The sequence below is a fragment of the Ziziphus jujuba genome, chromosome 11 (genome assembly GCF_031755915.1).
Source record: "Ziziphus jujuba cultivar Dongzao chromosome 11, ASM3175591v1".
Taxonomy (NCBI): Eukaryota; Viridiplantae; Streptophyta; class Magnoliopsida; order Rosales; family Rhamnaceae; genus Ziziphus; species Ziziphus jujuba.
In genome coordinates this window covers 19,630,271-19,654,189 of record NC_083389.1, presented here as the reverse complement: position 1 = coordinate 19,654,189, position 23,919 = coordinate 19,630,271, and the positions used below count along the sequence as shown (strand labels likewise).

At 33.8% G+C, this 23,919-nt stretch overlaps 4 protein-coding genes across 4 annotated transcripts; 2 read left to right on the top strand and 2 right to left on the bottom strand.

Annotated features, from left to right (window-relative positions):
- Positions 1-547: 547 nt before the first annotated feature.
- Positions 548-4,640, bottom strand: LOC107432936 (protein DETOXIFICATION 34). Its single transcript, XM_048465825.2, has 7 exons — positions 3,979-4,640; positions 2,127-2,752; positions 1,919-1,975; positions 1,589-1,827; positions 1,353-1,471; positions 1,042-1,128; positions 548-742 (listed from the first exon to the last, which is right to left on the bottom strand). Exons 1-7 carry the CDS (start codon positions 4,282-4,284, stop codon positions 668-670), a joined length of 1,509 nt encoding a protein of 502 aa, XP_048321782.1. The 5' UTR covers positions 4,285-4,640; the 3' UTR covers positions 548-667.
- A 1,832-nt stretch (positions 4,641-6,472) lies between these two features.
- On the bottom strand, positions 6,473-9,714 carry LOC107432966 (G-type lectin S-receptor-like serine/threonine-protein kinase SD2-2). The gene has a single exon (XM_016044199.4). It carries the CDS (start codon positions 9,399-9,401, stop codon positions 6,753-6,755), a length of 2,649 nt encoding a protein of 882 aa, XP_015899685.3. The 5' UTR covers positions 9,402-9,714; the 3' UTR covers positions 6,473-6,752.
- Positions 9,715-14,317: 4,603 nt separating this feature from the next.
- Positions 14,318-18,095, top strand: LOC107432951 (pentatricopeptide repeat-containing protein At2g46050, mitochondrial). The gene is made up of 2 exons (XM_016044175.4): positions 14,318-16,509; positions 17,802-18,095. The coding sequence occupies exon 1, from the start codon at positions 14,424-14,426 to the stop codon at positions 16,458-16,460; it is 2,037 nt and encodes a 678-aa protein (XP_015899661.3). The 5' UTR covers positions 14,318-14,423; the 3' UTR covers positions 16,461-16,509; positions 17,802-18,095.
- A 2,175-nt stretch (positions 18,096-20,270) lies between these two features.
- Positions 20,271-23,317, top strand: LOC107432963 (calmodulin-binding receptor-like cytoplasmic kinase 2). Its single transcript, XM_016044195.4, has 6 exons — positions 20,271-20,675; positions 21,387-21,628; positions 21,733-21,901; positions 21,991-22,080; positions 22,191-22,492; positions 22,667-23,317. Exons 1-6 carry the CDS (start codon positions 20,369-20,371, stop codon positions 22,928-22,930), a joined length of 1,374 nt encoding a protein of 457 aa, XP_015899681.1. The 5' UTR covers positions 20,271-20,368; the 3' UTR covers positions 22,931-23,317.
- The last annotated feature ends 602 nt before the right edge of the window (positions 23,318-23,919 follow it).

The following is a 23,919-nucleotide window of genomic DNA, read 5'->3' as shown; positions in this document are numbered from 1 at the left end:
TTTAAAATAAGGAGGATAAGACTGAAAAAAAATCCTTTTGAAGATGTTTTAAGGGAAGTTAAATGAAGACCTATTTGGCCATATATATACGCTCTATTTTTTGTTTCGTGCTTCTTCTTTTTTTACATAATAATAATAATAATTGTTCTAAAGAAAAGAAAACAAAAAATAGTTCTCTGTAAGCAAGTTTGAGTTGTTTTAGGCCCATAACTTGTCAAAAAAATTCTTCTTAGTTCTGCGTAAAACAAAATAAAATCAGTTGTGTTAAATAGTGGTAAAAGTATTTGGTGTGGAAATAACATTAACCTAAAATACGCTTATAGTAGATATCATATTATTATTATTATTATTATTATTATTATTATTATTATTATTATTATTATTATTTTCGTTTGAAAATTTTGGTGTGGAAAATAGATTAGTAAAATGAAAAGCAGCCAAACAGTGACTTGGCCAGAAGAAAGAAATGGTTTCATGGCTAAATCGTTCATTTTGACGGTGTATATATAGATTATAATTATATATATGTAAGTAAAATTAGGCAATCTTGTTATTTTCTAAAAATCAATTGAAAGAATTATTAAAAAAATATACAGTGACAAGTTCAACTGCCTTATTCAAGAGTTCACGAAGTATATTGAAAGCATTTATATTACAAAACTTGATTTTACGTTCCCATCTTCTCAGACTCTTCCATATCTTGCCCTGTCCAAATCTTCATTCTTTCTGTTGCTTCTTCTACCTGTAAATTGGATCATAAATCAATGGTTTCTTAGTCCTTACAACTATGTTTATTAAACATTCCAAATTTATAGGCCCTTGCGAATCCCTATTGTATTTACCAAAGTATCATAAACTGTTCAATAATCAAGTTTCTATTAATCCATATTAAATAACTATCAACAATTATCAATCTATTATTGCATAAAAAGTTGAGGTAGAAAATTCAGATTGAGGAGGATCTTTTCAATCTTACCATTTGAAAAAGTGACCCCAAGAAAATTAAAGAAAAAAAAATGCAATATGCAACTCTATACTCACCTCCTTCGTCCAGTTGGTTTTATAGAGGATATACACCAATATAAGTGTCTGCAAAAATGTGCCAAATATCATTCCAATCCAAATTCCCTGCAATAAAAAGTACAAATGAACTTGTTAGCTGTTATATATATATATATATATAAACGTATACAATAATCATCAACTCCGCAACATCATGCATATTACTTGGTAATTAATATGAGATTATAAACATCAATACTGTTTCCTATAAACAACATAAACTTCATGGAATTTAACAATTGATGTTGAGTTTTGATGGTCAAAATGTTGAAAATGATGTATTCTTTTACCTCCACTCTTAGATAAGTTTTGTAACCAAGAAGAAAACCAAGAGGGAGTCCAATAATGTAATAGCAAAACAAGTTTATATAAGCCACCAGAGCTTGCCATCCTCCTCCAACAGCAACACCTGGAAAAAAAATATATATATATATATATATAGCAAAATGTCATCAAATGTTTTTTTTCCTTCTTCCACAAGAAAACCAGTACTTCGATGAATTAATTTGTAAAATGAAAAACTAACCTGATATGACTGGCTGAACGCTGTTAAGTATCATCGTAATACCAAGAAGGAACGCTAGCTTAGAAACCGCGGTCTGCATCTCCTTGCTGCTGGTAAAGATTACCGCAAAATGGTCTTTGGTTGCTATGATAAGGATAGCAAAGAAAATCCCAATGATAAGGGATTCAATGCAAGTGATGATCACAGAGTACTTTGTAGCTCTGGGATGTCCTGATCCAAGCTCGTTCGAAACTCGAACACTGATAAAAGGAAGTGAAAAGAAAGTAGTACTACTTTCGACATGCTGATCATGGACAGAAAACAAGGTTTAATGGTGAAAAATTTTCTTACCTTATGGCTGCATTGATCCCTATAAACAGCATGCTTTCCCAGCCATTTATGTTCATGCTAAAACACAAATTAAGAACCCAAAATCCTCTTTTTTAGTCTCAAATATCAACAAGTAAAAAAAAAAAAAAAAAATGATAAATAAATAAGGTGGTGAGACAGATAAAAAGACAGACGAAGAAAATATTGAATACATAATTATGATATTTACCAGATTGAAAGAGACCCAACTGCAATAACAGGGTTTTCAAGGTGTCCAGTGAGAACAATTATGGTCATAAAGTACCAAATCTCAAGACAAAGCATAACAGCAGAAGCAATAGAGAGTCTAACAAATGCCCATATATCCTTGAAAGCCAACCATGACAATCCTTTCCAACCATCCTTGCACCAACCAACAACATAAACACACTGAGCCAAAGAAATCCCCCAAGCCGAGATGTTATAGGCAGCTGCAGCCCCCGTGGTTCCCCAGCCAAACACTCTAATGAAGAGATAGAGGATACCAGTGTGAACGAAAAGAGCCGCAAAGCCAAGCCATGCCAGAATTGCAACATCACTCTGTGCCTGCAAGAACTTTTGGGTTGGGAAATTTACGGCCAAAGAAAACATTTGGGGTATGATTTGGATTGAGAATTTTCCAGCAAGCTCTGCTATTTCCTTTTCTTGACCAAGAAGTTTAAGGAGTGGCTCTGAGTAAATGTATAGTGGTAGAAGAAAAAAGCAGGTGGCTGCTAAGATTATCCATGAACGCTGCATATAAACTCCTAGCATTTCTATTTGCCCTGCTCCAAACGCTTGCCCACATAATGTCTCCAATGCACTTGCCATGCCAAACTGCATAAATAATGATATAAATTTTTGGCTCAGTTTTGGCCATTTTTGTATGATTAAAAGTATATAAAAGCCCACTTTCTATTATAAGCTTGAGGTTTTAAGAGAAGTAGTGTTTTAACATGGTATGAGCGCTGTATTATTTGACTATCAGATTCAAAGTTGAGTGATCCAAAAAAAGTGATAATGCCCCACACTTTCACATCTGGGATTCAAAAATGTGGAGGGTATTTATGTATATAAAAAGCCAACCTCATATAAGCTTTTCTTCCTATGATCATGACAAAGCAATAATTTGGAATTGAATAAAAAAGACCCAATAATATTTTTCTTTTTCTTTTTCTTTTGTCTTTTTAACAAACAAAATCAAGAAAAGAATTCTTCGATTTGATATTCAAGAATTCTTGTTACAAGTTGGAACTTATGATGATTCACTTATTGGAGAATCAATACTGCTGTTTGTGCAAAAGGAATCTTGGGCAAAAGTCAAGCTAGAAAATTATATCTGGTTTAGCTTTAGGCATTGAACTTTGAGATTATATATGCAAATGGATTGGTGAAAAGACCAACAAAACGAAGTGCCTTCCATCAAACCCAATTATGCTTTGTTTTAATTATGGTTTATGGATTTAGAATACATAAGGAAAAAAGGAGGGGAAACAAAAAAAGATACGAAGACTTTTTAGTTTCTTTTCACTGTTTGTTTAAAAGAAAAATATGAAAAAAATAAAAACGAAAGTATAATATAAAAATGAGAAAAAAAAATGTACACATTTTTTTTTTCAATGAAAATTGGTAGCATTCCATTTTCTTATTTCTTTCTACTTTTTTTAACATAGGTTTAGCCTCAGATTTCTTTTCATGAATTAAATTTAAAATAATAATTAATCATGCTAAATTGACTAGTTTGAGTCTGTTTGAACAAAAAGAAACTTGTCAAAATTTTAATGCTATTAGAAGATTCCTACAAAGGAAAGGAAAAAGGAAGATAACTTAGAAGGGACTCCACACTTCTGCTTTTCAAAAAACAACAAATAGATGTTGTTTTCAAAAAACAGAAAACAGTTTTTGAGTTAGATATCCAAACAAAGGCTAACCTGCTTTGTTTACTAGCAGCTAACTAAGAAAATATGAATTACAACCATGAGTATGATATAAATATGGAAGTAAAAATGCAACCAAAAAAAAAACAAAAAAAAATTGTAGAAATGAGGAAAGAACAAACTAACCAAGAAGCCAAAGGTGAAATTTGCAATGACGGAAAGAGAGATTGCAACAGCAGAGAGCTCCAGATCACCAATATGTCCCACAAAAATATTGGTGAAGGAATTAATACCATAATTGCAAAGTATATTAAATGCAATAGGCCCCGCGATTGTCCATAACTTGACACTTTCCATAACACATATATATTTGGCATCTTGAAAGTTATTTATGACAGGATAATCTGTTGATTCCGGTCCCTCTGTGGCCCCCACATATGTCGCCGGAGCAGGATGGAGCTCAGCCGTCTCCCTGCTGGAGACGCCATCCATCACGGGTATTCCTGCTGAAGATGATGAAGCGGTCGGGGATGAGCTACTGCTCTCCTCGGCCTTGTGAACCGGTTCTTTGTCCTCCTGCCCTATTTTTACAACTTTGTAATAGACTTGTTTTTAGCTTTGTTTAATTAGTTCTCAAGTATGAGCCCAAAAATAAAAAATAAAAAATAAAAAATTGAAGTCACTCTCTTTGTTTCTTTTTTGTGTTTGGTTCTTGAGAAAGTGTTTGTGTTTGATTTTGGTTATAGCAATGTTGGTTTTAGTTATTGAGCTATAAATTAGGCAGGCCATAGAAAGAAATAAGCCACTTAGTGGCAGAGAGAGGGAGAGGTGACCAAGTCTTTGTATTTGTAGTTGATAAAAGGAGTTAGTTTTCAGTTACTTGTTTGAAAATTCCATTTGGCTTCATTAGGCCTTACCAAATAAGGCTGTGGTTTGTTTTCTAACATGGATTTCAAGTTCACGTATACATTGACCCTCAAAGAACTTTGTTTTTCTTCTTTTTTCCATTTTCAATTAGACCAGTTTCTTGTTCCTTTGAGCTTGACCCATGGGACCCATTTACATGGACCTGACTCCTATTAGACCTAAAAGACAAACGAAATGTTAGAAATTATATTTCATTATAGTCCAATTTAATTGGATTAAATTTAAAATGGTCTTGTCATACATACTAAATAAAGAACAATGTTATATATACACTATAAGATTGTACTTGTTCTAATTTTTTTTTTTTTTTTATGGGTTGATGTCGTTTTGCCCTTTGAACTATGACATGTTTTTCATATTGCTTCTAAATTATAGTTTATGTTTCATTTTAGTCTAATTAAGTAAAAAAAAATTTAATGAATTTGGCCAAATTACTTGTAAAAACAAAATAAGACCTTGTTTATAGACAAAGTTGCGTAGATTGTGTACAGTTAATTTTATTAAATTCATCTATTGAAAATGTTTAGTTGGATTAAAATGGCACAAAACAATAATTGTGAAATAACCTATTATATTTTGAGGATTGCATTTCATTTGAGTATGAATTGGATTTGTATAAAAGGTAGGGACAACAGGTAATTGAAAAGAATCCCCACCATCCTTTACATCCTGGGCATCTTAAAAAGGTTATGAAAAGGCAAGATGATTTTATTATATGATTTATAAAGCAAAAGGCAAAAAGTTAGATGCCATTTGCATTTTTGGTTAGGGATAGGGACATTGGGCATATCCTTCTGAATTTGCCCATAGGCTATAGGAATTGTCAAGATTCTAAATGATCAAATTCTGACTACACAACCCCACGATTAAAAGAGGAAAAATAATACATTAAAAAACAAAATCAAATGGGAAAACTGAACAAGTGAGCCTTGAAAATTTGTGTGTCATAAACCAAAAAAAGTAGATACACATAAAAAGTCAAGTGGATCATGTACCCCCATGCTCAGGGTTTTGCTCCACAACAAGGCATTTTACCAATTGTTCCGATGGGGCTATATACAACAATTTCTTTAATTTTGCAACATGGGATCCATATGATCTTATTATGTGTATTAAATAAAAAGATTTTGTAAGATTCCTGATCCTCCTGTTTGTTTCTGAAAAAATCTAATAGAAGTAATATATTTTATGTTATTTTCTGTCACTATCAAGTATCAGCCCAGATATTTGAATTATTCAGAGATAAACGATTTATTGATATAAATTCATTCTCATCCAAATTAAATTAAATATATATATATATATATATATGTATATATATTTAACTAGAAAACCCTATGGTGATCAGAATCACAGACACGTCATTTGAAAACTTTTAATTATTGACATGCCTTTTATAAAACATAGGATCCCAAATGGTGCTTTCACCTAATGAACAAAATCATTGTTGTCTATGTTATAATTAAACAATAAGTTAACCTGAATTCTGACCCATTCAAAACCTCTGTTTTAAATAGTTAAATGATAAAAAAATAAAAAAAAATTAAAATATTGGACAAATTTGATCATCCTTTTTCACATATCTTTATGCTAATTTTCCATTGTAGTTGGTGAAGAAATTCTCATGAAATCACTAAGGGATGGCTAACCCAACACATCAAAACTTACCTAACTCGGATAAACATGAACATAAATTGGCCTCTATTCAATCTAATGATCCTGATACTCAATTAACCCAATTGTTTCAGCACCAGAAGAAAAGTATAGTAATCGGATTTAAAGAGGTCAAAAATCTATCTTTTTACAAAGACAAAAATTCCCACTTGGACGAACTCTTTGCATCTATAAAATATTCCAAGACCAAATCTCTTTACAATGTCCTTTTTACAACTTGCAACAAGAAGAAATCCTTTCAGAAGAGGATCACAAAAATACTGCTGGATTTCAAGGCAACTAGCCCTGTTTGTTCAGTAAAAGCTCACTCAATCTCCTTGGTAATCATTCCCATTCACTTGGTGAGAGTCATTACCAAGTCATGATTCTGAGTCTGAATTGCCACTAGATACTCGGGCATTATAACCGGAAAAGTGGCTAACAATACCAGAAGAAACCCCATTGCCGGAATCGGCCTTAACTCCATGAAATGACTCTCCAGAAACCAAAGCTTGCAACAGTTTTGGTGCTGGAGGAACAGCCACTTCCACCACTCCTTCCAACATCTTCACCACCATTCCCATTGTAGGCCTTGTTGCCTCATCATCCTGTATGCACCACACTGCTACAAGTGCAACCCGCCTTGCTTCTTCCACATCGTATGTGCTGCCAAGCCTATCATCGATTACTGCAGCCACATTGCCCTCGATTATCTGCTGCGCTGCCCATGGGGGAAAGAACCACTTCTCTGCTGCTTCACCTCCATCATCTCTGCCACCAGCAGATGGGGGTGCCTCCACATTTCTGCGGCCCCCGATTAGTTCTATCATCGTCATTCCATAGCTATAAACATCTGCTTTCGTGGTGATCTCAACACCGGATATCCACTCTGGTGCGACATAGCCCCATGTTCCTCTCATTGTGGCTAACACCCTACTATAATCCCTGCCAAGTAGCTTAGCCAACCCGAAGTCTGAGACCTTTGCCGTGTAATCACTGTCAAGCAAAATGTTTTCGGGTTTGATATCACAATGGATGATACAATCTCGACATTCCTCATGTAAATATGCAATGCCTCTTGCAGTACCAATAGCCACCCGGAATCTAATATCCCAGCTCAACCGTGGACCCTCTCGGCGTAAATAGACACTCAGAGGACCATTTGGCATATAATCATACACCAGAAGTCTATGAGTATTTTCCGAGCAGAACCCTCTAAGTCTCACAAGATTAACATGTTGAATGTTCCCAATCGTGCAAACCTCTGCTCGGAACTCTTTCTCTCCGCCGCCAGGCCTCTCCAGTCGTTTCACGGCGACAATAGTAGAATCAGATAACTCTCCTTGAAAGACGGTTCCAAAGCCACCATGTCCAAGTTTCTCCGAGAAACCCCTTGTCAAACCATGAAGCTCTTTGTAAGAAAACACCTTCAAATTCATAACGGAGAAAACACCTTCCTCTTCCACTCCCTTCTTCTGCCTCTTCCTCATCAAAAACAACCCTACCAACACCAAAAATCCCGTAGCCACAACCGACCCAAGAACCCAAGCAGTCAAGATCACAGGGTTCAAACGCTTCTTCAAACTCCCTCCTCTTTGTACCCTCATATACAACACGTTTGCACCTGTACTAGTATCAGAGCTCAGATTTCGCAAATTTAAGAGATACCCAGATATATGATTGCACAATTTAGTCTTGTCATCGTAAAACAGACCAATACAAGAGCAATTCTTCAAGCATGCCCTTTGACAACCATGCCAGTTTGAGGTAAAAGATTGAATCTCAGCCCCATCAAAGCCCACAAAACCAACCTGTTCGAACCCATCATCGCTCTCATTGCAAGAAACATCTTTGGAACGCTGACAGCCATCGGAGTAATCCCGTGACTCCCAATTGGACTCGTTGACAGGCCGAAAACCAGAGAGGCACTCACAGGGCTGGTCTGTTGTCCCACCGGTGCACAGCCCAAATCTCCCGCACAGTCCGAAAACCCGACAAGGATCATCGGGCTGCGACCAGAACTTGTCCCAGTGCTCCGACTGTTTCGACCACGTGTACTGCCGGAGGTACCCCGAATAGTCCAGCTGGAACCGGGTCAGCGGCGGATCCAACCCGCTCTCCAACGGTCTCTCAGTGAACCCAAACGACGCCGTTGGCTTGAACGGGTCGTTGAAATGGAACTTGTATATGTACGGAACCAACATCTCCGGGACATTCGCGAAAGCCTGGCCGGTCCAATTCCCGGTGGTCCAGTACGCCTTCGTGAGATTGAAGACGAGCACGAACCCACCGTAGTCCTGTGGTCTCAGCCGCAGGGAATAAAAACCCGGCGAAGGGTCCGAGAAGCTGCTCCAGGAGGTCAAGACTCGGTCGCTGGTGAGGTTCATCCCGGGAAGCCACGTGTCGGTCGGGTAGTCGAAGCTCTGCCACGTGACAGTGCCTTCGTGGGTGAGCAGAACCAGGTTCCCATTCTCCAAAAGCTTCATGTCCGACGAGATCTCAGTGTTCGTGCTCTGCCACAAGACCGAATCGCCGGAATCCTTGACCACCAATCGTCCGGCCGCCGTCATTTCCAAGGTCGAGGAAGTGAGATTTCTGATGGGTATCTCTCTGTTAGCGAACCAAACGTAGGTGGGGGTCGAAATCGAAGCGTAGCGAATTCCCAAATACCAACTGGATTCGCCACTAAGACTGAAAAATCCGAGCTCGAAGGTCTTATTCTCGCTCAGGATCGTCGAATTCCCTCTGAGTATAACCCTGCTCGAATCCAATTCCATGCTTGTTCTTCTTCCACTTGTTGAAATTGGCAGTGAATACTCAAAAGACCCATTTGTTGTGCAATGAAGGCTCGCATTGGGTCTTACAGATTCCAGAGTGAAATTTGAAGAAATAGGTAATATTCTGGAAGAGTTGGAAGTGTGAACTGTGTTCGAGAATTGGGTATTTTCATTTGCTTCGACTTTGCCAAGAAAATTGGCATTCGAGATCGACAGAAGAAGAGTAAGAAGAAGAAAACAAACGGTTGCCATTGATGAATGAGTGGGTGGAAGAAGAAGAAGAAGAAGTGGCGGTGATGAAATTTCTCATTCGGTTTGTTTCAGCACCGTTTGGCATCCGAGAGAGTGTTTTCCTGCCAAAGTTAACATGAAGAATAGGTTGTTCAACGCATCACCACCAAACTTCCAGAGTGAGAGAGGAGAGAGGATATTCATAGATATCTGCAAAAGCTGCCCTTTCACGGACACTAGGCTAAGTTAATTGGTTGAAATTTTGGAAAGTGCATCAGGATTACTTTTGAATTACACTTCTACCCTTACTTCTTTTTAGTATTTTCACAAATTGAAGGTTCTAAAAACATCAATTTGTTTCTTTTTATGGTCCACTAAATCAAATATATAAATTTAATTGCAATTCTTGCTAATTAATAGCAAACCAATGGGTTATTTGTTTCTAAATAACGTCAATTTTTGGTCAATGTTTTCTAACTAAACTCCTCTTTTACCTTAAAAAGAATAATAGTTTGTCTTTGCAATAACAGTCCAGTTTAATTTTTGATAATGATAATTAATTTGAATGCCCATATATTTAGTAAAAAAAATATTAAATTAAAAAAGTTAATTTATTTTAATTTGTTTACATTTTGAACTTTTTTATTTTATTTGAAGAATATGTCCTCCTATGCTTAAAAATTATTAGAAATTTAGTATACAAAAATTAGGAAAATAATTTATTAACTCACCCTAGTGTTATTTTTATATTTAATCATAAAAGTAACTCACTAATTAATTTTCTTTTCCTAATAAAAAAATAATTGTTTAACTATAATTTGGATTGTCATGATCATATCATTATTTGGTTGAAGAATTTGTTTTTCCTACTCTAGTAATTTCTTTTGACTAGCAAGGTGTGTATATTTCATTATTTCCTTTTGGAACATCGATCAAGATAAAAATAAAAAAAAATAAAAAAATAAAAAAATAAAAAAAATAAAAAAAAGGGCCATATTGGGTTGGTGAAAATAAAAATTTCAGCGAAGGGGCAGAGAATTGGGTTTTTCTTTTTCTTTTTTCTTTTCTGAAAAAAAAAAATCAAAGGGTAAAATAGTGGTTGAGAAGATACGATGGGGTTAGTTTGGTAAAAGAACAATGAGTTACAAAAAGTGATGCGGTGGCAGACAAAGGTCGTTCAGACTCTGAAGTCCCACTCACGAGCTCATCTTTTTTCAACGGACAAATTTTATAAAACAAATTGAAAAAAACAAAAACAAATAAACAAAATAATAAATAAATATTATACTTTTATTAACAAAATAATAAAAAAAACAATTTTTCTCGGAAAAAAACAGGGTTGGTTAACAAGCGTGCAACATGATTTTGAACTTTGTGAAGGTTGACCACAGGCTACGTGTTGATATATCAATACCCCAAATCCTTTAAAGTCAAAATACTCTTTTTCACTTCTATGTTGATGTTTTTGTTCTTTGAAAATTCAATATGATTTTTTCTTGAATTTAAAGTAGAAATTGCATGATGAATATTTTTTATTTTTTTTTAATTTAGAAAACATAAGAATATAATAACAAAAACACAGTATTTAATTACACAAAAAAAATTGCACACTATTTATACCATAAAAATAGATAAATATGATAGTTGGTACAAATATCATCCTCTAATGTTTTTTATGTTGGATTTGAACCTATAAGAATCAAAGGATGTCTGGGACAAATAAATAAATATATATTTTATATCATAAAAATGTTTTATAAAAAGCAGTTTAAGCATTGTGCTCGAATTTTGTTTTTTGTATTTAGTTAGCTTCATAAAATTGTTCAAGACTTTAATTAAACATAGATGATATTACCAAATGTGATATATTTTTAAGATTCGGAAGCATTTTTAATAGTTATCACTAAATTAAAAGAAAATGAATATATATATATACATATAGCAAGAACCAAGGTTAAAAAGTTGAATCAATCTATTCTTCTTTTGAAAAACAAATTTATTTTTCTAGGTGGAATAATACTAATTTCTGAAGATGATTCGAAAAAGCTTATATTATAAGTGGTATTGCATTGGAAATGCCAATTTATTTTAGACCTTTACTAGTTGATGTTATATGAAGATACTTGCATCAGTTTGATTATGTGGAATTTCCTTTTTTTCCTATGGAAAATGAGTAAGGCTATCTGCTAAAAATAAGACTTTGTTTTTAAAATGAGATATTAGTTTATTTTTTGATTTTTTTCATATTTTGACCAGTGATTCAAGCTAATATATTGTTTTCTTATCTATATATGAATACTCTTTTTCTTTTCTTTTTTTTCAATCAATCTTTATACAAATATTCTCATTTGTGAAGAAAAAGAAAAAAAATCAATTCTCCTTTTGAATGAACAATCCAAGGCTGAAATTTATCATACTTAGTGGCAGATAGATAATGACGTTCATTATCCATAAATTGGCTAACAAATAAAATAGTAGTGTGACAAAGTGGATAGCTCCAATGATTAAATATTTTTATATATACAATAAAAGCACGAATTCAAATTATAGCAATGGAATTTGAAATAACTTGTAATTTAAAAATAAAAAATAAAAATAAAAAAATAAAAAATAAAAAAAAACAAGGTGGTAGTGAAAGAAGCACTTACACATGTTTACATGCATGCTAAATTACAAATCACTTTCTACAAGATTAATGTTTTAAATAATTGGTGTTTCTTATACACGTTAACGACATAATTTCTTTCTTTTTTTTTTTTTATCAAGAAAAAAAAATTAATGTTATATATTACTAAAAATTACAATATACTTGTAACGTGACAGCTTATATAATGGTAAACTACATATAAGCAATCAAAAAAAAAAAAAATTTTAAATGAAAACCATTTATAACTACACATAAACTATCTTATTATTAATGATTATCATTTGAAATAACCAATAACCATACTCAAAGCATCTATCTAATGCTTCAACCATGTAGACATGAAATGTTAAATACCAAATATAGTTGCATCCATTGAAAGCCACATGTCTATAAGATTCACAAACATGTGTACGTGGTTGAAATTCACATGTACAAAGCCAACACTCACATCCCACCAACCCTAATTTTTTATTTCCATATACAACTCCAAATAATCACCATCAAATGTATTTGGATTTTGTCAAAAATGGGAAGCTCTAGAATATATCAAAATTCAAGCATTTGGGTTTAATTTATCACTGTCAAAGAACAATTTTCTCATTTTAACCTTGATTTTTTGTCATCACAAAGCAGCCTCCAATTAATCATATATTGACATACACGCGGGAAGCTCTAGAATATATCAAAATTCAAGCACTTGGGTTTAATTTATCACTGTCAAAGAACAATTTTCTCACTTTAACCTTGATTTTTTGTTATCACAAAGCAGCCTCCAATTAATATTATATTGAAATACGCATCCAAGCTTTTCGTAGATGTTAAGTTTTGTCCTATATTTCTCACAAAATTTAAAAAGAAATAAGGGAAATTGAGATGGCGTTAATCATTACAACTTTGGAAGTTTTGCATATAAATCATTGGGGTTCTGATTTATATTGCTCTAAAAATCAAATGCGACTATGAAAAGAGGAACAAATATGGACTTTCCACCATCTAGCGGGTCCTGCTTATGGGGAAAAATTTATAAAAAGAAAAAAAATTACATCTCCCATGGAGAAAAAAATTACGGACAATTGAATATGAGTTGGAATCCCAATGACAAAAAAATAAAAATAAAATAAGAAGAATATGCTTTTGAATATTATGTGTTAAAATGAGGAAATAGGGTATTTATTCATTAATATTAAAAAAAAAATAATTGGAGGAAATAGGGTTATCTTTTTGTCAATTTCAATGTTATGGAATTGCCTTTTGCCTAATTGCCTATATAGAAAGCACTATTTTCTGCTAAAGTTGCAAACCAACTTTGACATTTAACCTCCTTGTTTTTTAAAGTCTTTGTCCAATCCACCTGCAAGGTAAAAATGGTACATACAGGGGAATTTTTGGTTGAAAAATATCAGATTGTATTAAACCTAAAAAGACTGATAGTAACAGTTACAAAAAGCAACATGACCTGATTAAAGACCATAGAAGGAGTCATGGAATGCACATGAACAAAAATCAGGGGATTTTCAAAGCACCCTTAAGCGTTACGAAAGGAATATGAGCAGGCTTCTGCTAATATCTCTAGGGGTCCAAACTTTAGCACTGAGGGGAAAGACTTGGAAAACTCCTAGGGAGAGAAAATTATTGTTTTATGTTTTGCATTTTGATTCATAAATACAAGTAATTTACTGATTTACATGTGTTTTGTGGTTTGATTCAGGGCTGTTCTCATAAAACACCAGAAAACATTTTTTTTTCTTTTTTTTTTCTTTTTTTATAATTATCTATTTGTCTATACATTTTGCGTATCAGTTCAATAGTAAAAGCCTTCTTTTTTTTTTTTTTTAAAGAAATAATTTGAGTTTGAATTTTCACTTTTAATATGGAAAAAGAAAAAATCTATACCTATTCTTGTAAAACAATTTTCAATCCACTTAAAATATTTTTTCAAAAACAAATTTTACCTTTTAAATATAATAATAATAATATATAAACACTTCTTAAAGGCCATGGCCAAGCAGGCATTAAGAATTATTGCTGAAAATCACATTTGATTGCATTTGCAGCTCCACGAAGAAATAAATTTCCAGCGTCAATTTGATATGGAAATGAATGTAACAGAAAAATATGAAAAATACAACTTTTTTTTTTTTTTTCCCCCAGTGAAAATGATTATTGCTAAAATTACTACGTTGGACTACCTTAATAATTGATACATTAAAATTGCTTCTAAATACACAGATAATAACACCCAATATAAAATACCGAATCAATTATCATATAATTTAATAAATTTATTTGATAAACCAATATTTAGCTAAACAATATTGTTTTTTTTAAATAATATAAGAAACTGAACCAATTTCCCCTGTTTCCGTTCTGGTTGGCAGTTGTTCCTGGACAATTCTATGCTCTCTAGCTGCCGCTCATCCTCAATCCCCACCGTCCATTTCAAACGACAGTTAACTTTCCCCCCAAACCCTCGTTCATTTTTTAATCGGGCCAACGTAAATGCCACAGAACAAGTCGACCCTCATCAACCTCCAACATGTCTCCCTCTGAACCCACTCAGAGCCTTAATGCCAGCTTATGAGTCTTCCTACTTCCATGACCCTCATTGGGTTCATTCTCTTTGTTCAAACGCGCTCAAAATCTCGGCGAAAATGGGTTTTCTTTGTGAAGGAAAACAACTGCATGGGCATTTGGTGAAGTTGGGATTGTGTACTCTGTCTTTGCAGCATCGGATACTGTGTTTATATGTTAGATGCAAGGAGTTTGGTGATGCACATAGATTGCTTGGTGAAATGACTGTTAGAAATGTGGTAGCGTGGAACACGGTGATATGTGGGGTTGTTGATGATAGAAGTCATTGCAAGTCGAATTCGTACATGGGTTTTTATTTTTTTAGGAGAATGTTATTGGAAACTGTGCATCCGGACAATATAACATTCAATGGTTTGATACGTACATGCATCGAGTTGAATGATATTGAGATTGGTAGGCAATTGCACTGTTTTATTGTAAAGTTAGGATTTGATTCTAATTGTTTTGTTGTTACTGCTCTAGTCGATTTGTATGCAAAATCTGGTTTAGTTGAATATGCGAGGCTTGCTTTTGAGTATGTTTTGTATAAAGATTTGGTTTTGTGGAATGTGATGGTGCATTGCTATGCTTCGAATCATTTGGCCAAAGAGACTTTTGGAATTTTTAAATCTATGCAGTTGGAAGGTGTAAAGGTTGATGAATTTACGTTTTGTAGCTTGCTCAACTTGTGTGGTAATCTGGGATCTTGTGATTTGGGAAAGCAGATTCATGGTGTTGTTGTTAGACAATCTTTTGACTTAGATGTTGTGGTGGCCAGCACAATTGTAGACATGTATGCAAAGAATGAAGACATAGGGGATGCTCGAAGGGCTTTTGATATGATTTCCATTAGGAAAGTTGTGTCTTGGAACACCATGATCGTGGCATATGGACAACATGGAGAAGGGAAGGAGGCTATAAGGCTTTTCCAGAAAATGCTTCACGAAGATTTTTACCCAGATGAACTAACTCTGGCTAGTATTGTGAGTTCATGTGGTGATTTGTCTGTCATTAGTGAACTTACACAAGTTCATGCATACATAATTAAATCTGGATTTCAGTCCTTTCCATCAAATGCTAATGCTTTGATAGATGCCTACTCCAAGTGTGGCTGCATTGTTAATGCATCTCAATGTTTCAGCTCAATTTTAGACCCTGATCTGTTTACATGGACTTCACTCATTTGTGCCTACGCATTTCATGGTCTTGCCAAAGAAGCTACCGAGTGTTTCGAGAAAATGTTAATTTATGGCATAAGACCAGATGGAATCACCTTTCTTGGGGTTCTTTCTGCCTGTATCCATGGAGGGCTAATACATAAAGGCCTTCATTACTTCAAGACAATGATCGATGAATATTGTATACCACCAGATTCAGAACATTATACCTGTCTCATTGACCTTATCGGACGATCCGGTCTTCTAGACGAGGCTTTCAATGTCTTGACCTTGATGCCAACTGAAGCTGGTCCAGACACGTTGGGAGCGTTCCTTGGGGCATGTAAAGTCCATGGAAATGTAGGATTAGCAAAATGGGCTGCAGAAAAGCTTTTTGCATTGGAGCCAAATAAACCTACAAATTACATTCTCATGTCTAACACCTATTCTTCTGAAGGTCATTGGACTGATGTGGCAAGAATTCGTAAAACAATGAGAAATAGTTGTGATCATAAAGCTCCTGGTTGTAGCTGGGTAGAGATTACTGGTGACGTTCATACATTTGTTTCACGTGATAAATCTCACCCACAAGCATCAGAGGTGTATGCCATGTTATGGTTGTTGCTTAGGTCAATGAAGGAAGAAAAGTGTTTTGCCAATGCATTCACTGATTTTGAAATTATTCTGGATGAATGTGCCCTTTAACTTCCATAATTTACTAGTGCTCTGCTTTGGAGTCGTTCACTCTGACGAGGTATGGATAACTAGCCTTCTATAAGTATATCATGAGTCTATATGGCCACATACAACTCATTTTGTTAGCATATTTATTTTCTTATGGTCAGTGTATCATGGTTGAAATCAGAACAAAAAATCTATTATTTTTCAATAAGGTAGATGAGATCTTTGCTATTAGCGGTATTCATATACCAGGAGGTAGGAACCAGAAATTTTTATTTTTATTTATTTTTGGTTGGGATTTGAACTCCTGATTATTGTTTAACAAAGGTATAGTTTCACTGCTGGACCATCTCGAGGGGACACGAATCAGGAATCGGATGCATATTTTAAGGAATTTCAGCCCATTGAAATCTGGCCTAGTTTGCATCCCCCAAGTCTTTGAATGGTCTAAAACTCTTTTTCCACAGAAAGAATGTAAAATTCTTAGTGTACAATTATATTCTCAACATTTGACATATAACCAATAAATCAAACAAAGATTGATGACTTTACCAGTGGAAGTCCATACAATCGACTGTTCTACAGAAGTGAAAGCAGATTTAGGACTTTTTCCTAACTAGTTGGTTCTCTCAATCTTACTCTTGGATTCAAAATACCGATGTTTCAATATATGAGTGAGATTGTGATTGCCTAGTTGGGGTGAATGGGCCAGGAGGAAACTTTTTAGGCCTTAAGTGTTAAATTTGACCCAATCTCTATCTAAATTGATGGGCCAATCCTTTTTGCTAACTCATTGAAGTAGTGAATCCACTTAGATCCCTTAAACTAAGCTCCCACATGTCTTTTTTCATTTTGGTAGATAGCTCCCATGTCTTTTCCTTTTTTTGTACTTGACTCTTGATATTTGGTAGACAATGGAAAGACAATGGAAACTCTTCAGGAATATTTTCAGAAATGGTTATTTATTTTTAGAAATTACAGAAACAATCCTCACATATCATCTTTGTTGCAATGTCACCTCTTTTGTGCACATTTTTTGAATTTTTTCACTTGTAAATTCTCATATTTTCATGGTACAATCAATCACACTGTAATTGATATTTGCAAATTTACGTGTACTTAATTTACACATGAAATTGAAAAAAGTTTATGTATAAGAAGGTGTCATATTGAAACAAAAACGAAACAGAGTGGGTTGTTTTTTTTTTTTTTTTGGGTAATTTTCTGAAAACATAGAAGTATTTCTGCAAAACCAGCAAAACACAAGGGATCCTAGTGTAAATTTCTTTCTTAAATTTTGCAATCATGTGGTTAATGAGCATGTACTAATTGTATTATCCATTTCCTGAATTTCTTGTAAAACAGATTTTGATGTTGACTGGAAAGATTTCCTTAAAACAAAGGCAATATTGCAACCAACTGATCTGATCTAGCCCTCTTATGAATCTGCACCCACCTAAAGTACTCATTAGTCACTGATATGATTTTGGGAAGGCTGACAGTCTCCTCCCTAACAGCAGGATATAGATTATAAGTTTGATTAACTTTTAATAAAAGGGTAAGTGACTTGCTCTTAATTTCTCTATCACCAAAATCATATATGGAGTAAGTTTCTGGCTACTCATATATGAGCAGCTTACTGGTAATCTGTCTATTCAATTTCCAATTCTAAATACTGTGTTGTTGGATGTGACTTATCTACAGCAAAACGAATATTCATAAAAAGCTTGACAGTATACTTAATCACCTTTCCAAAAAAAATGAAAAGAAAATAAAAATGGGTTTTTTCTTAATTGACACCAACTTAGAGAAATAATTTTCTCAAAAAAGAAAAAATAAAGAAAGAAATAATATTTCGTTTAGGAAAGTGTTTTTCCTCCTTTTTAAAAGTGTTATGCAAAGCTGATTGAAAATTGATTTTGAAATGACTAAAAGTGTTTTTGTTAAGATAAAAGCGCTTCTTATTATATTTTTGTTAAAAATATGTAAACACTTTTTAGTGATTCTGTTATTAGAAAATTACCTAAATTACCTATTAGTTATGATTCTTAATTTTTGAAAACAAAAATTATTCCTACAAAATCATTTCCAATCCTTAATTATTTTCAATGACCTATTAAATTTTAATAAACATATTTTAGATAAATTTTACTATTTACCACTATTTATAATACTAATAGTATACATATAGAAATGATAAATTTTAATTGAGTGTGTTTAATTTGTATTGATTTTTTATATCAAAAGTTTAATATAAAAAATAAATTATATTAAAATAATTAATTAAATTGTCATATAATATATATTTCATTGATGCTTTATAATACAAATAGTATTTTTTTTTTAAATATATAGTATTTATAAAACGAGAAAAAATAATTTGCTGAATTATTAAATAATAATTAATATTTACTAATTAAATTTGGTGTTATTGTTTTGGTTTAATTACAGAATTGAAAGAAAGTATATTTGGACGTGGGGCCCCCTATTGGTCTGTGTACGTGTCCGCTGGAGTCAACAGCCGTATTCCTACGGAATATATATTTTTTTTTTTCCCAACTGAATCACATCGAAACTACTGTAATTCTCATAGACCACCTAACTATTCTACACGTGTTCCTAACACATATTAAAATTCACTAAGTATTATTTAATTTGTTTATTAAATAATTAATATCCAATAAATTAATGCATTCTTTTTTTTTTAAAAAAAAAAAATTACTATATTTTATTTTTTGCGCATATACAATGACTTCGCTGTATTATGGAGGTAACTTCCACAATAAAAAAGAAAAAATAAAAAATAAAAGAGGTAGAGAGATTCTAACTCAAATTGTTAATTGAAGAAATAATAACCTTTGCTGTTAAGTTGCCGCCACAAGAACATTTTGATGTTAAGCTGGAAATGAAAATCAAAATCAATTTGTTTTTATCACAATCACAATTACGTTGGCAATTTTTTATTTATAAGTGACATTTTTTGTAAATTAAAATATAAATATTGTTCAAATGAAATATATTTAAATCTAACGGTAAGCTTTTGACATTTACATCATAAAGTTACTTCTTTCTTTTTAGAATAGAAATTAACCCAATAATAATAATAAATAATAAAAGAATATTGAAAGAAAAATGCTTTCGGAGCTCAATTCATTCATTTCTCATATTTGTAATTCTCTTTCTATCTCATTTTTGTACTTTTTTTTGAAAATGAGAAAATTTGATTTCTTGGTCATTCTTAGAAGAAAAAGTGGTTTCTGTTGGTTTTAACTTTTTTTGTAATTTTGTGGTTTTACTCCTTCCGACAATATCACTAAAGCTAAGAGAATCCATATCATAATAATAATTAATAATAATTAATAATAATAATAATAATTCTCTTAAAAGTAATAAGATGAAAATTAGGGAGAGAACTTTTAATTCAACTACGGCTTTTAAATGCAATCTAATATTTATACATATATATATATATATATATATTACAAATTTAAACTGCTATAAAAGGAAATTAATTTTACCCCTAAAAAGTTACCAAATAAAAACAATTATGAGTACTAGGACTCAAAACGAAAGTTAATATATTTGAAATTTTTTGAAAATATATGTAGTTTTCAACCAATAAATATATTTTAATTTAAATAAAAATTTTATTTTATTTTATTTTTTCAAAGAAACATCCACAATTTTTGCTTAAAACAAAAAATCCACCGAATTATCTAAAACGCTTGACTTGGACGAGGCGCACGTTAGACTGGTGAGCGTCCTTTCCTTGTTATAAACACGCTTCAACGGTGCAAGGTAGCGTCTCCAACTTTTTGAAGAAGACAATTCAAAGTCCTCACTCTCAAGGCTTATTAAGAGAAGTCGTAACTCCATAACTACCCGCCATCTCTCTCTCTCTCTCTCTCTCTCTCTCTCTCTCTCCCCACACAATGAACACGTCTCACGGACGCCGGAGATCCAATTCCGACTACAGGAGCACGCCCGACCGTATGGAACCCCACACAATGAACACGTCTCACGGACGCCGGGGATCCAGTTCCGACTACAGGAGCACGCCGGACCGATTTCCATACTCTCCGAGCTCCACATACTCCGCTGCCTCCACCGTAAAGAACCGCAATCCGGTCGCCGTCGCCGCCCGGTCTGTCGCCGGAGTCTTCGTAGCATGCTTCACTCCTCCGGAGACGGCGACTTCCAAGAGCATCGCTGATTCCGAAGATTACAAATCTCCTTCTGGTACCTTTCTGTTTCAAACGTATAGCTTGATGGAGGTGGTAATTCAGAATTTCTTTGGTCTTGAGTCTTGAGAGTTGCTTCTGAAGTTCGGATATTGTAAATCTGGTGTATATATATATATATATATATATGGTTAAAACTTTAAAAAGTCCACACTTCCATTTTTCTTTGTTGGTCCGCAGATTTTTTTCAACAACCAAACAGTGATCACAAGAAAAGAAAAAAGGAAATTCCACATATATATATATATTTCCCCCCCCTTCAAATTGAGCAAATATAGGATATAGTTTAATGAATGCTTTTTTTTTTTTTTTTTTTTTTTTTTTTTTTTTGGTTCCTTGGAAAATTAATGACAAGACTATTTATAAATCAAGGCCAAGCGAAGAATTTCTGGAGTATTTTTCTGGAAAATTGATGATAATATATTGCTTGTAAAACTGACTGGTTTTGTTTGTTGTAGAGCTCATATAATTGGGGGACGAATCTACCATTAAACAGAGTCCCCAACTTCGTTTATAGCCTCGTTTATTTTTTTCATGGTTTAAATTTGGCTTTCAAGATTTGTGACATATATAAAAAGGAAACTACCACATTGCCTATGCTTGAATGTATGAAAATGCTTTTGCAGTAGGTTTGAAGCATATTTTAAGTGTTTTTCTCTGAATGATTTTAATCAGGAATAACAAAGAAATTTGTTTTGTCATTTCTTAGTTAAATCGGATGTTTCCGGAGCTGGTTTTGATAGAAGACGTGCGTCCAACCGGGGTGTCTATCTCATTTCAAATAACTCGACAAATGGAGAACCTGGGAATCTAAGATTCACGATTGAAGATATCTATAAGGCCACAAAAAACTTCTCCCCCAACTTTAAGATAGGGCAAGGAGGGTTTGGGACCGTGTACAAGGGAAGACTGGCAGATGGTACCTTTGTTGCTATTAAGCGTGCTAAAAAAGTAGGATTCAAGGCTTTTTATTCATTTATTTATTTATTTATTTATTGGGTTCTATGTTCAGAGGCAGAGTTGAGTGTGAATGGTAACGGTTACCTTGTTTGCAGAGTCTATATGATAAGCATTTGGGTACGGAATTTCAAAGCGAGATCCGGACACTGGCACAGGTTGAACATCTGAATTTGGTCAAATTCTACGGGTATCTGGAGCAAAAAGATGAAAGAATTGTTGTGGTGGAGTATGTTCCCAATGGAACCCTCAGAGAACATTTGGATTGTGAGTACTCTATCTGTGTGGTTTCCCTTTTTGTATCTGACTTTGTTTGTGTATATGCAATGCAATAATCACAATGATAACTATTTCAGGTTTGCGTGGAAACATTCTTGATCTTGCCACACGGCTTGATATTGCAATTGATGTTGCTCATGCTGTCACATATCTCCATATGTACACAGGTTTGTGCTTGGTAGCAGCACCGCTTTACATTTGAATCTGTTAAAACTAGACCTCTTTGTTTAGGTCTGAAATCTGAAGAGAGATCTAACCAGGTAAAGTTCGTTTGCAGATCATCCAATTATTCATAGAGATATAAAATCTTCCAACATTCTCATTACGGAAAACTTTCGGGCCAAGGTAGCAGACTTTGGTTTTGCTAGACTAGCAGCTGACAGTGATTCAGGTGCCACACATGTATCTACGCAAGTTAAAGGAACTGCAGGTTACTTGGACCCAGAATACCTAAGGACATATCAGCTTACAGAGAAGAGTGATGTCTACTCATTCGGCGTGCTATTGGTTGAGCTTGTCACCAGCAGGCGTCCTATTGAACCAAAACGAGAACTCAAAGAGCGGATAACTGCGAGATGGGTGTGCACCTCTTTTCTCCTTCGCTGATTAATTTTCAAAAATATTCAATTTTACAAACTTGTTCATTGTCAATCATATTGGATAATTTAAGAAATCTACATCAAATCTACCTCCTACTTAAAGAGTCGAAATAACACTCATTCAACTCTTAAATCCCTTGCTTTGGTTTGATAGGCCATGAAGATGTTTAGTGATGGAGATGCTACTTCAACCATTGATCCAAAGCTGGAAAAGACTGAAGTGAATTACCTAACTATCGAAAAGCTTTTCGAACTAGCCTTGCAATGTTTGGCTCCACGCAGGCAGAACCGCCCTAGCATGAGAAAATGTGCAGAGATCCTTTGGAGCATCCGCAGAGATTACAGGGAGACAGCGGTTTCAGATTTCCGTTCGTATTCCACCCGTTCACTAAGGAGTGCCTCAACAAAAGAAGAGTGAGAGCACAGTGAGACAGCTCTCAGGTGAGATTGCTAAAACATCAGAGAACGTAGTTCCACATAAGACATGGAGATGTAGAATTATGTAGTGAGGCACAAAGCAAGTTGGGTTGTTGAACAAAAAAAAAACAAAAAAAACAAAAAAAAAACAAATGTCTGTTACGGGTTCACGGTAGATGAAGAAAACTTCCCAAGATATGGATCTGAAAGCTTTGCTTAAAATATAAGCAAATGTGTTATTGAGGATTGATCTGTGCATAGGAAATTTAGTGAATATGTTTTTTTATCCCTATTTTTTTTTTATTTTGTATCTTATTTTCCTAAGTTGTGATTGCTACTGTTTCTTCTGGGAGGAATTAATGTATTAAACTGTTGGATTTTATTGTAACTTTTTGTTGATAGAGGAGTTACATTTTGAGAGAGAAACAACCAGGACCAACTGAATCAGAATCAAATAAAAAAAACCAAGAATTGATAAACGAATGATCCTCCTTTGTAGTGGCAAACAAAAAAGTGAAAGATTCAGATGAAAGGTATTTTTTTTCCCCCAAGTCCGTGTTGCATGGGCTAGGCATTTTCAATATTCCGAGAAGATTCAGAGGAAAGGTATTTTTCTTGTCAGTCCTTCTTGAGTGGGCAAAGGCATTTTCACCATTCCGAGTGAAGTTACTGTCGTTCAAGAATGACTTGAGCCGAAGACCATCTAGAAATAATATCAAATATCTCAAAGTCTTCAAAAGTTGAGTCCTCCACTGGAAAGTATGTTCCTCACAAACTAAAAGCCCCATTTGGAATTGATTAATGATTCCCCCCAAAAAGTGATTTTTTATGATTTTTTTTTTTTTTTAGATAATTACGTATTTGATGATTCTGAAAAAAAGAAAAAAAAAAACACCAATGAAATGATCTCTCACAAATCACTTTATCACTTCCTAAAAAGAGTGATTCCTTAGAAATCTCCAAATATAGAATTTCCTATAAACAACGATC

What these genes read in the sequence shown, in the direction of transcription:
- LOC107432936 (XM_048465825.2), bottom strand. Translation starts at nt 4,284, where the DNA reads ATGGATGGCGTCTCCAGCAGGGAGACGGCTGAGCTCCATCCTGCTCCG. An exon ending in AAACTTATCTAAGAGTGGAG is followed by an intron (nt 1,129 to 1,352) that starts GTAAAAGAATAC and finishes TTTTTATTGCAG; the next exon opens with GGAATTTGGATTGGAATGAT. An exon ending in AAACCAACTGGACGAAGGAG is followed by an intron (nt 743 to 1,041) that starts GTGAGTATAGAG and finishes TCCAATTTACAG; the next exon opens with GTAGAAGAAGCAACAGAAAG.
- LOC107432966 (XM_016044199.4), bottom strand. Translation starts at nt 9,401, where the DNA reads ATGGCAACCGTTTGTTTTCTTCTTCTTACTCTTCTTCTGTCGATCTCG.
- LOC107432951 (XM_016044175.4), top strand. Translation starts at nt 14,424, where the DNA reads ATGCTCTCTAGCTGCCGCTCATCCTCAATCCCCACCGTCCATTTCAAA.
- LOC107432963 (XM_016044195.4), top strand. Translation starts at nt 20,369, where the DNA reads ATGAACACGTCTCACGGACGCCGGAGATCCAATTCCGACTACAGGAGC. An exon ending in CTATTAAGCGTGCTAAAAAA is followed by an intron (nt 21,629 to 21,732) that starts GTAGGATTCAAG and finishes CCTTGTTTGCAG; the next exon opens with AGTCTATATGATAAGCATTT. An exon ending in ATATCTCCATATGTACACAG is followed by an intron (nt 22,081 to 22,190) that starts GTTTGTGCTTGG and finishes GTTCGTTTGCAG; the next exon opens with ATCATCCAATTATTCATAGA.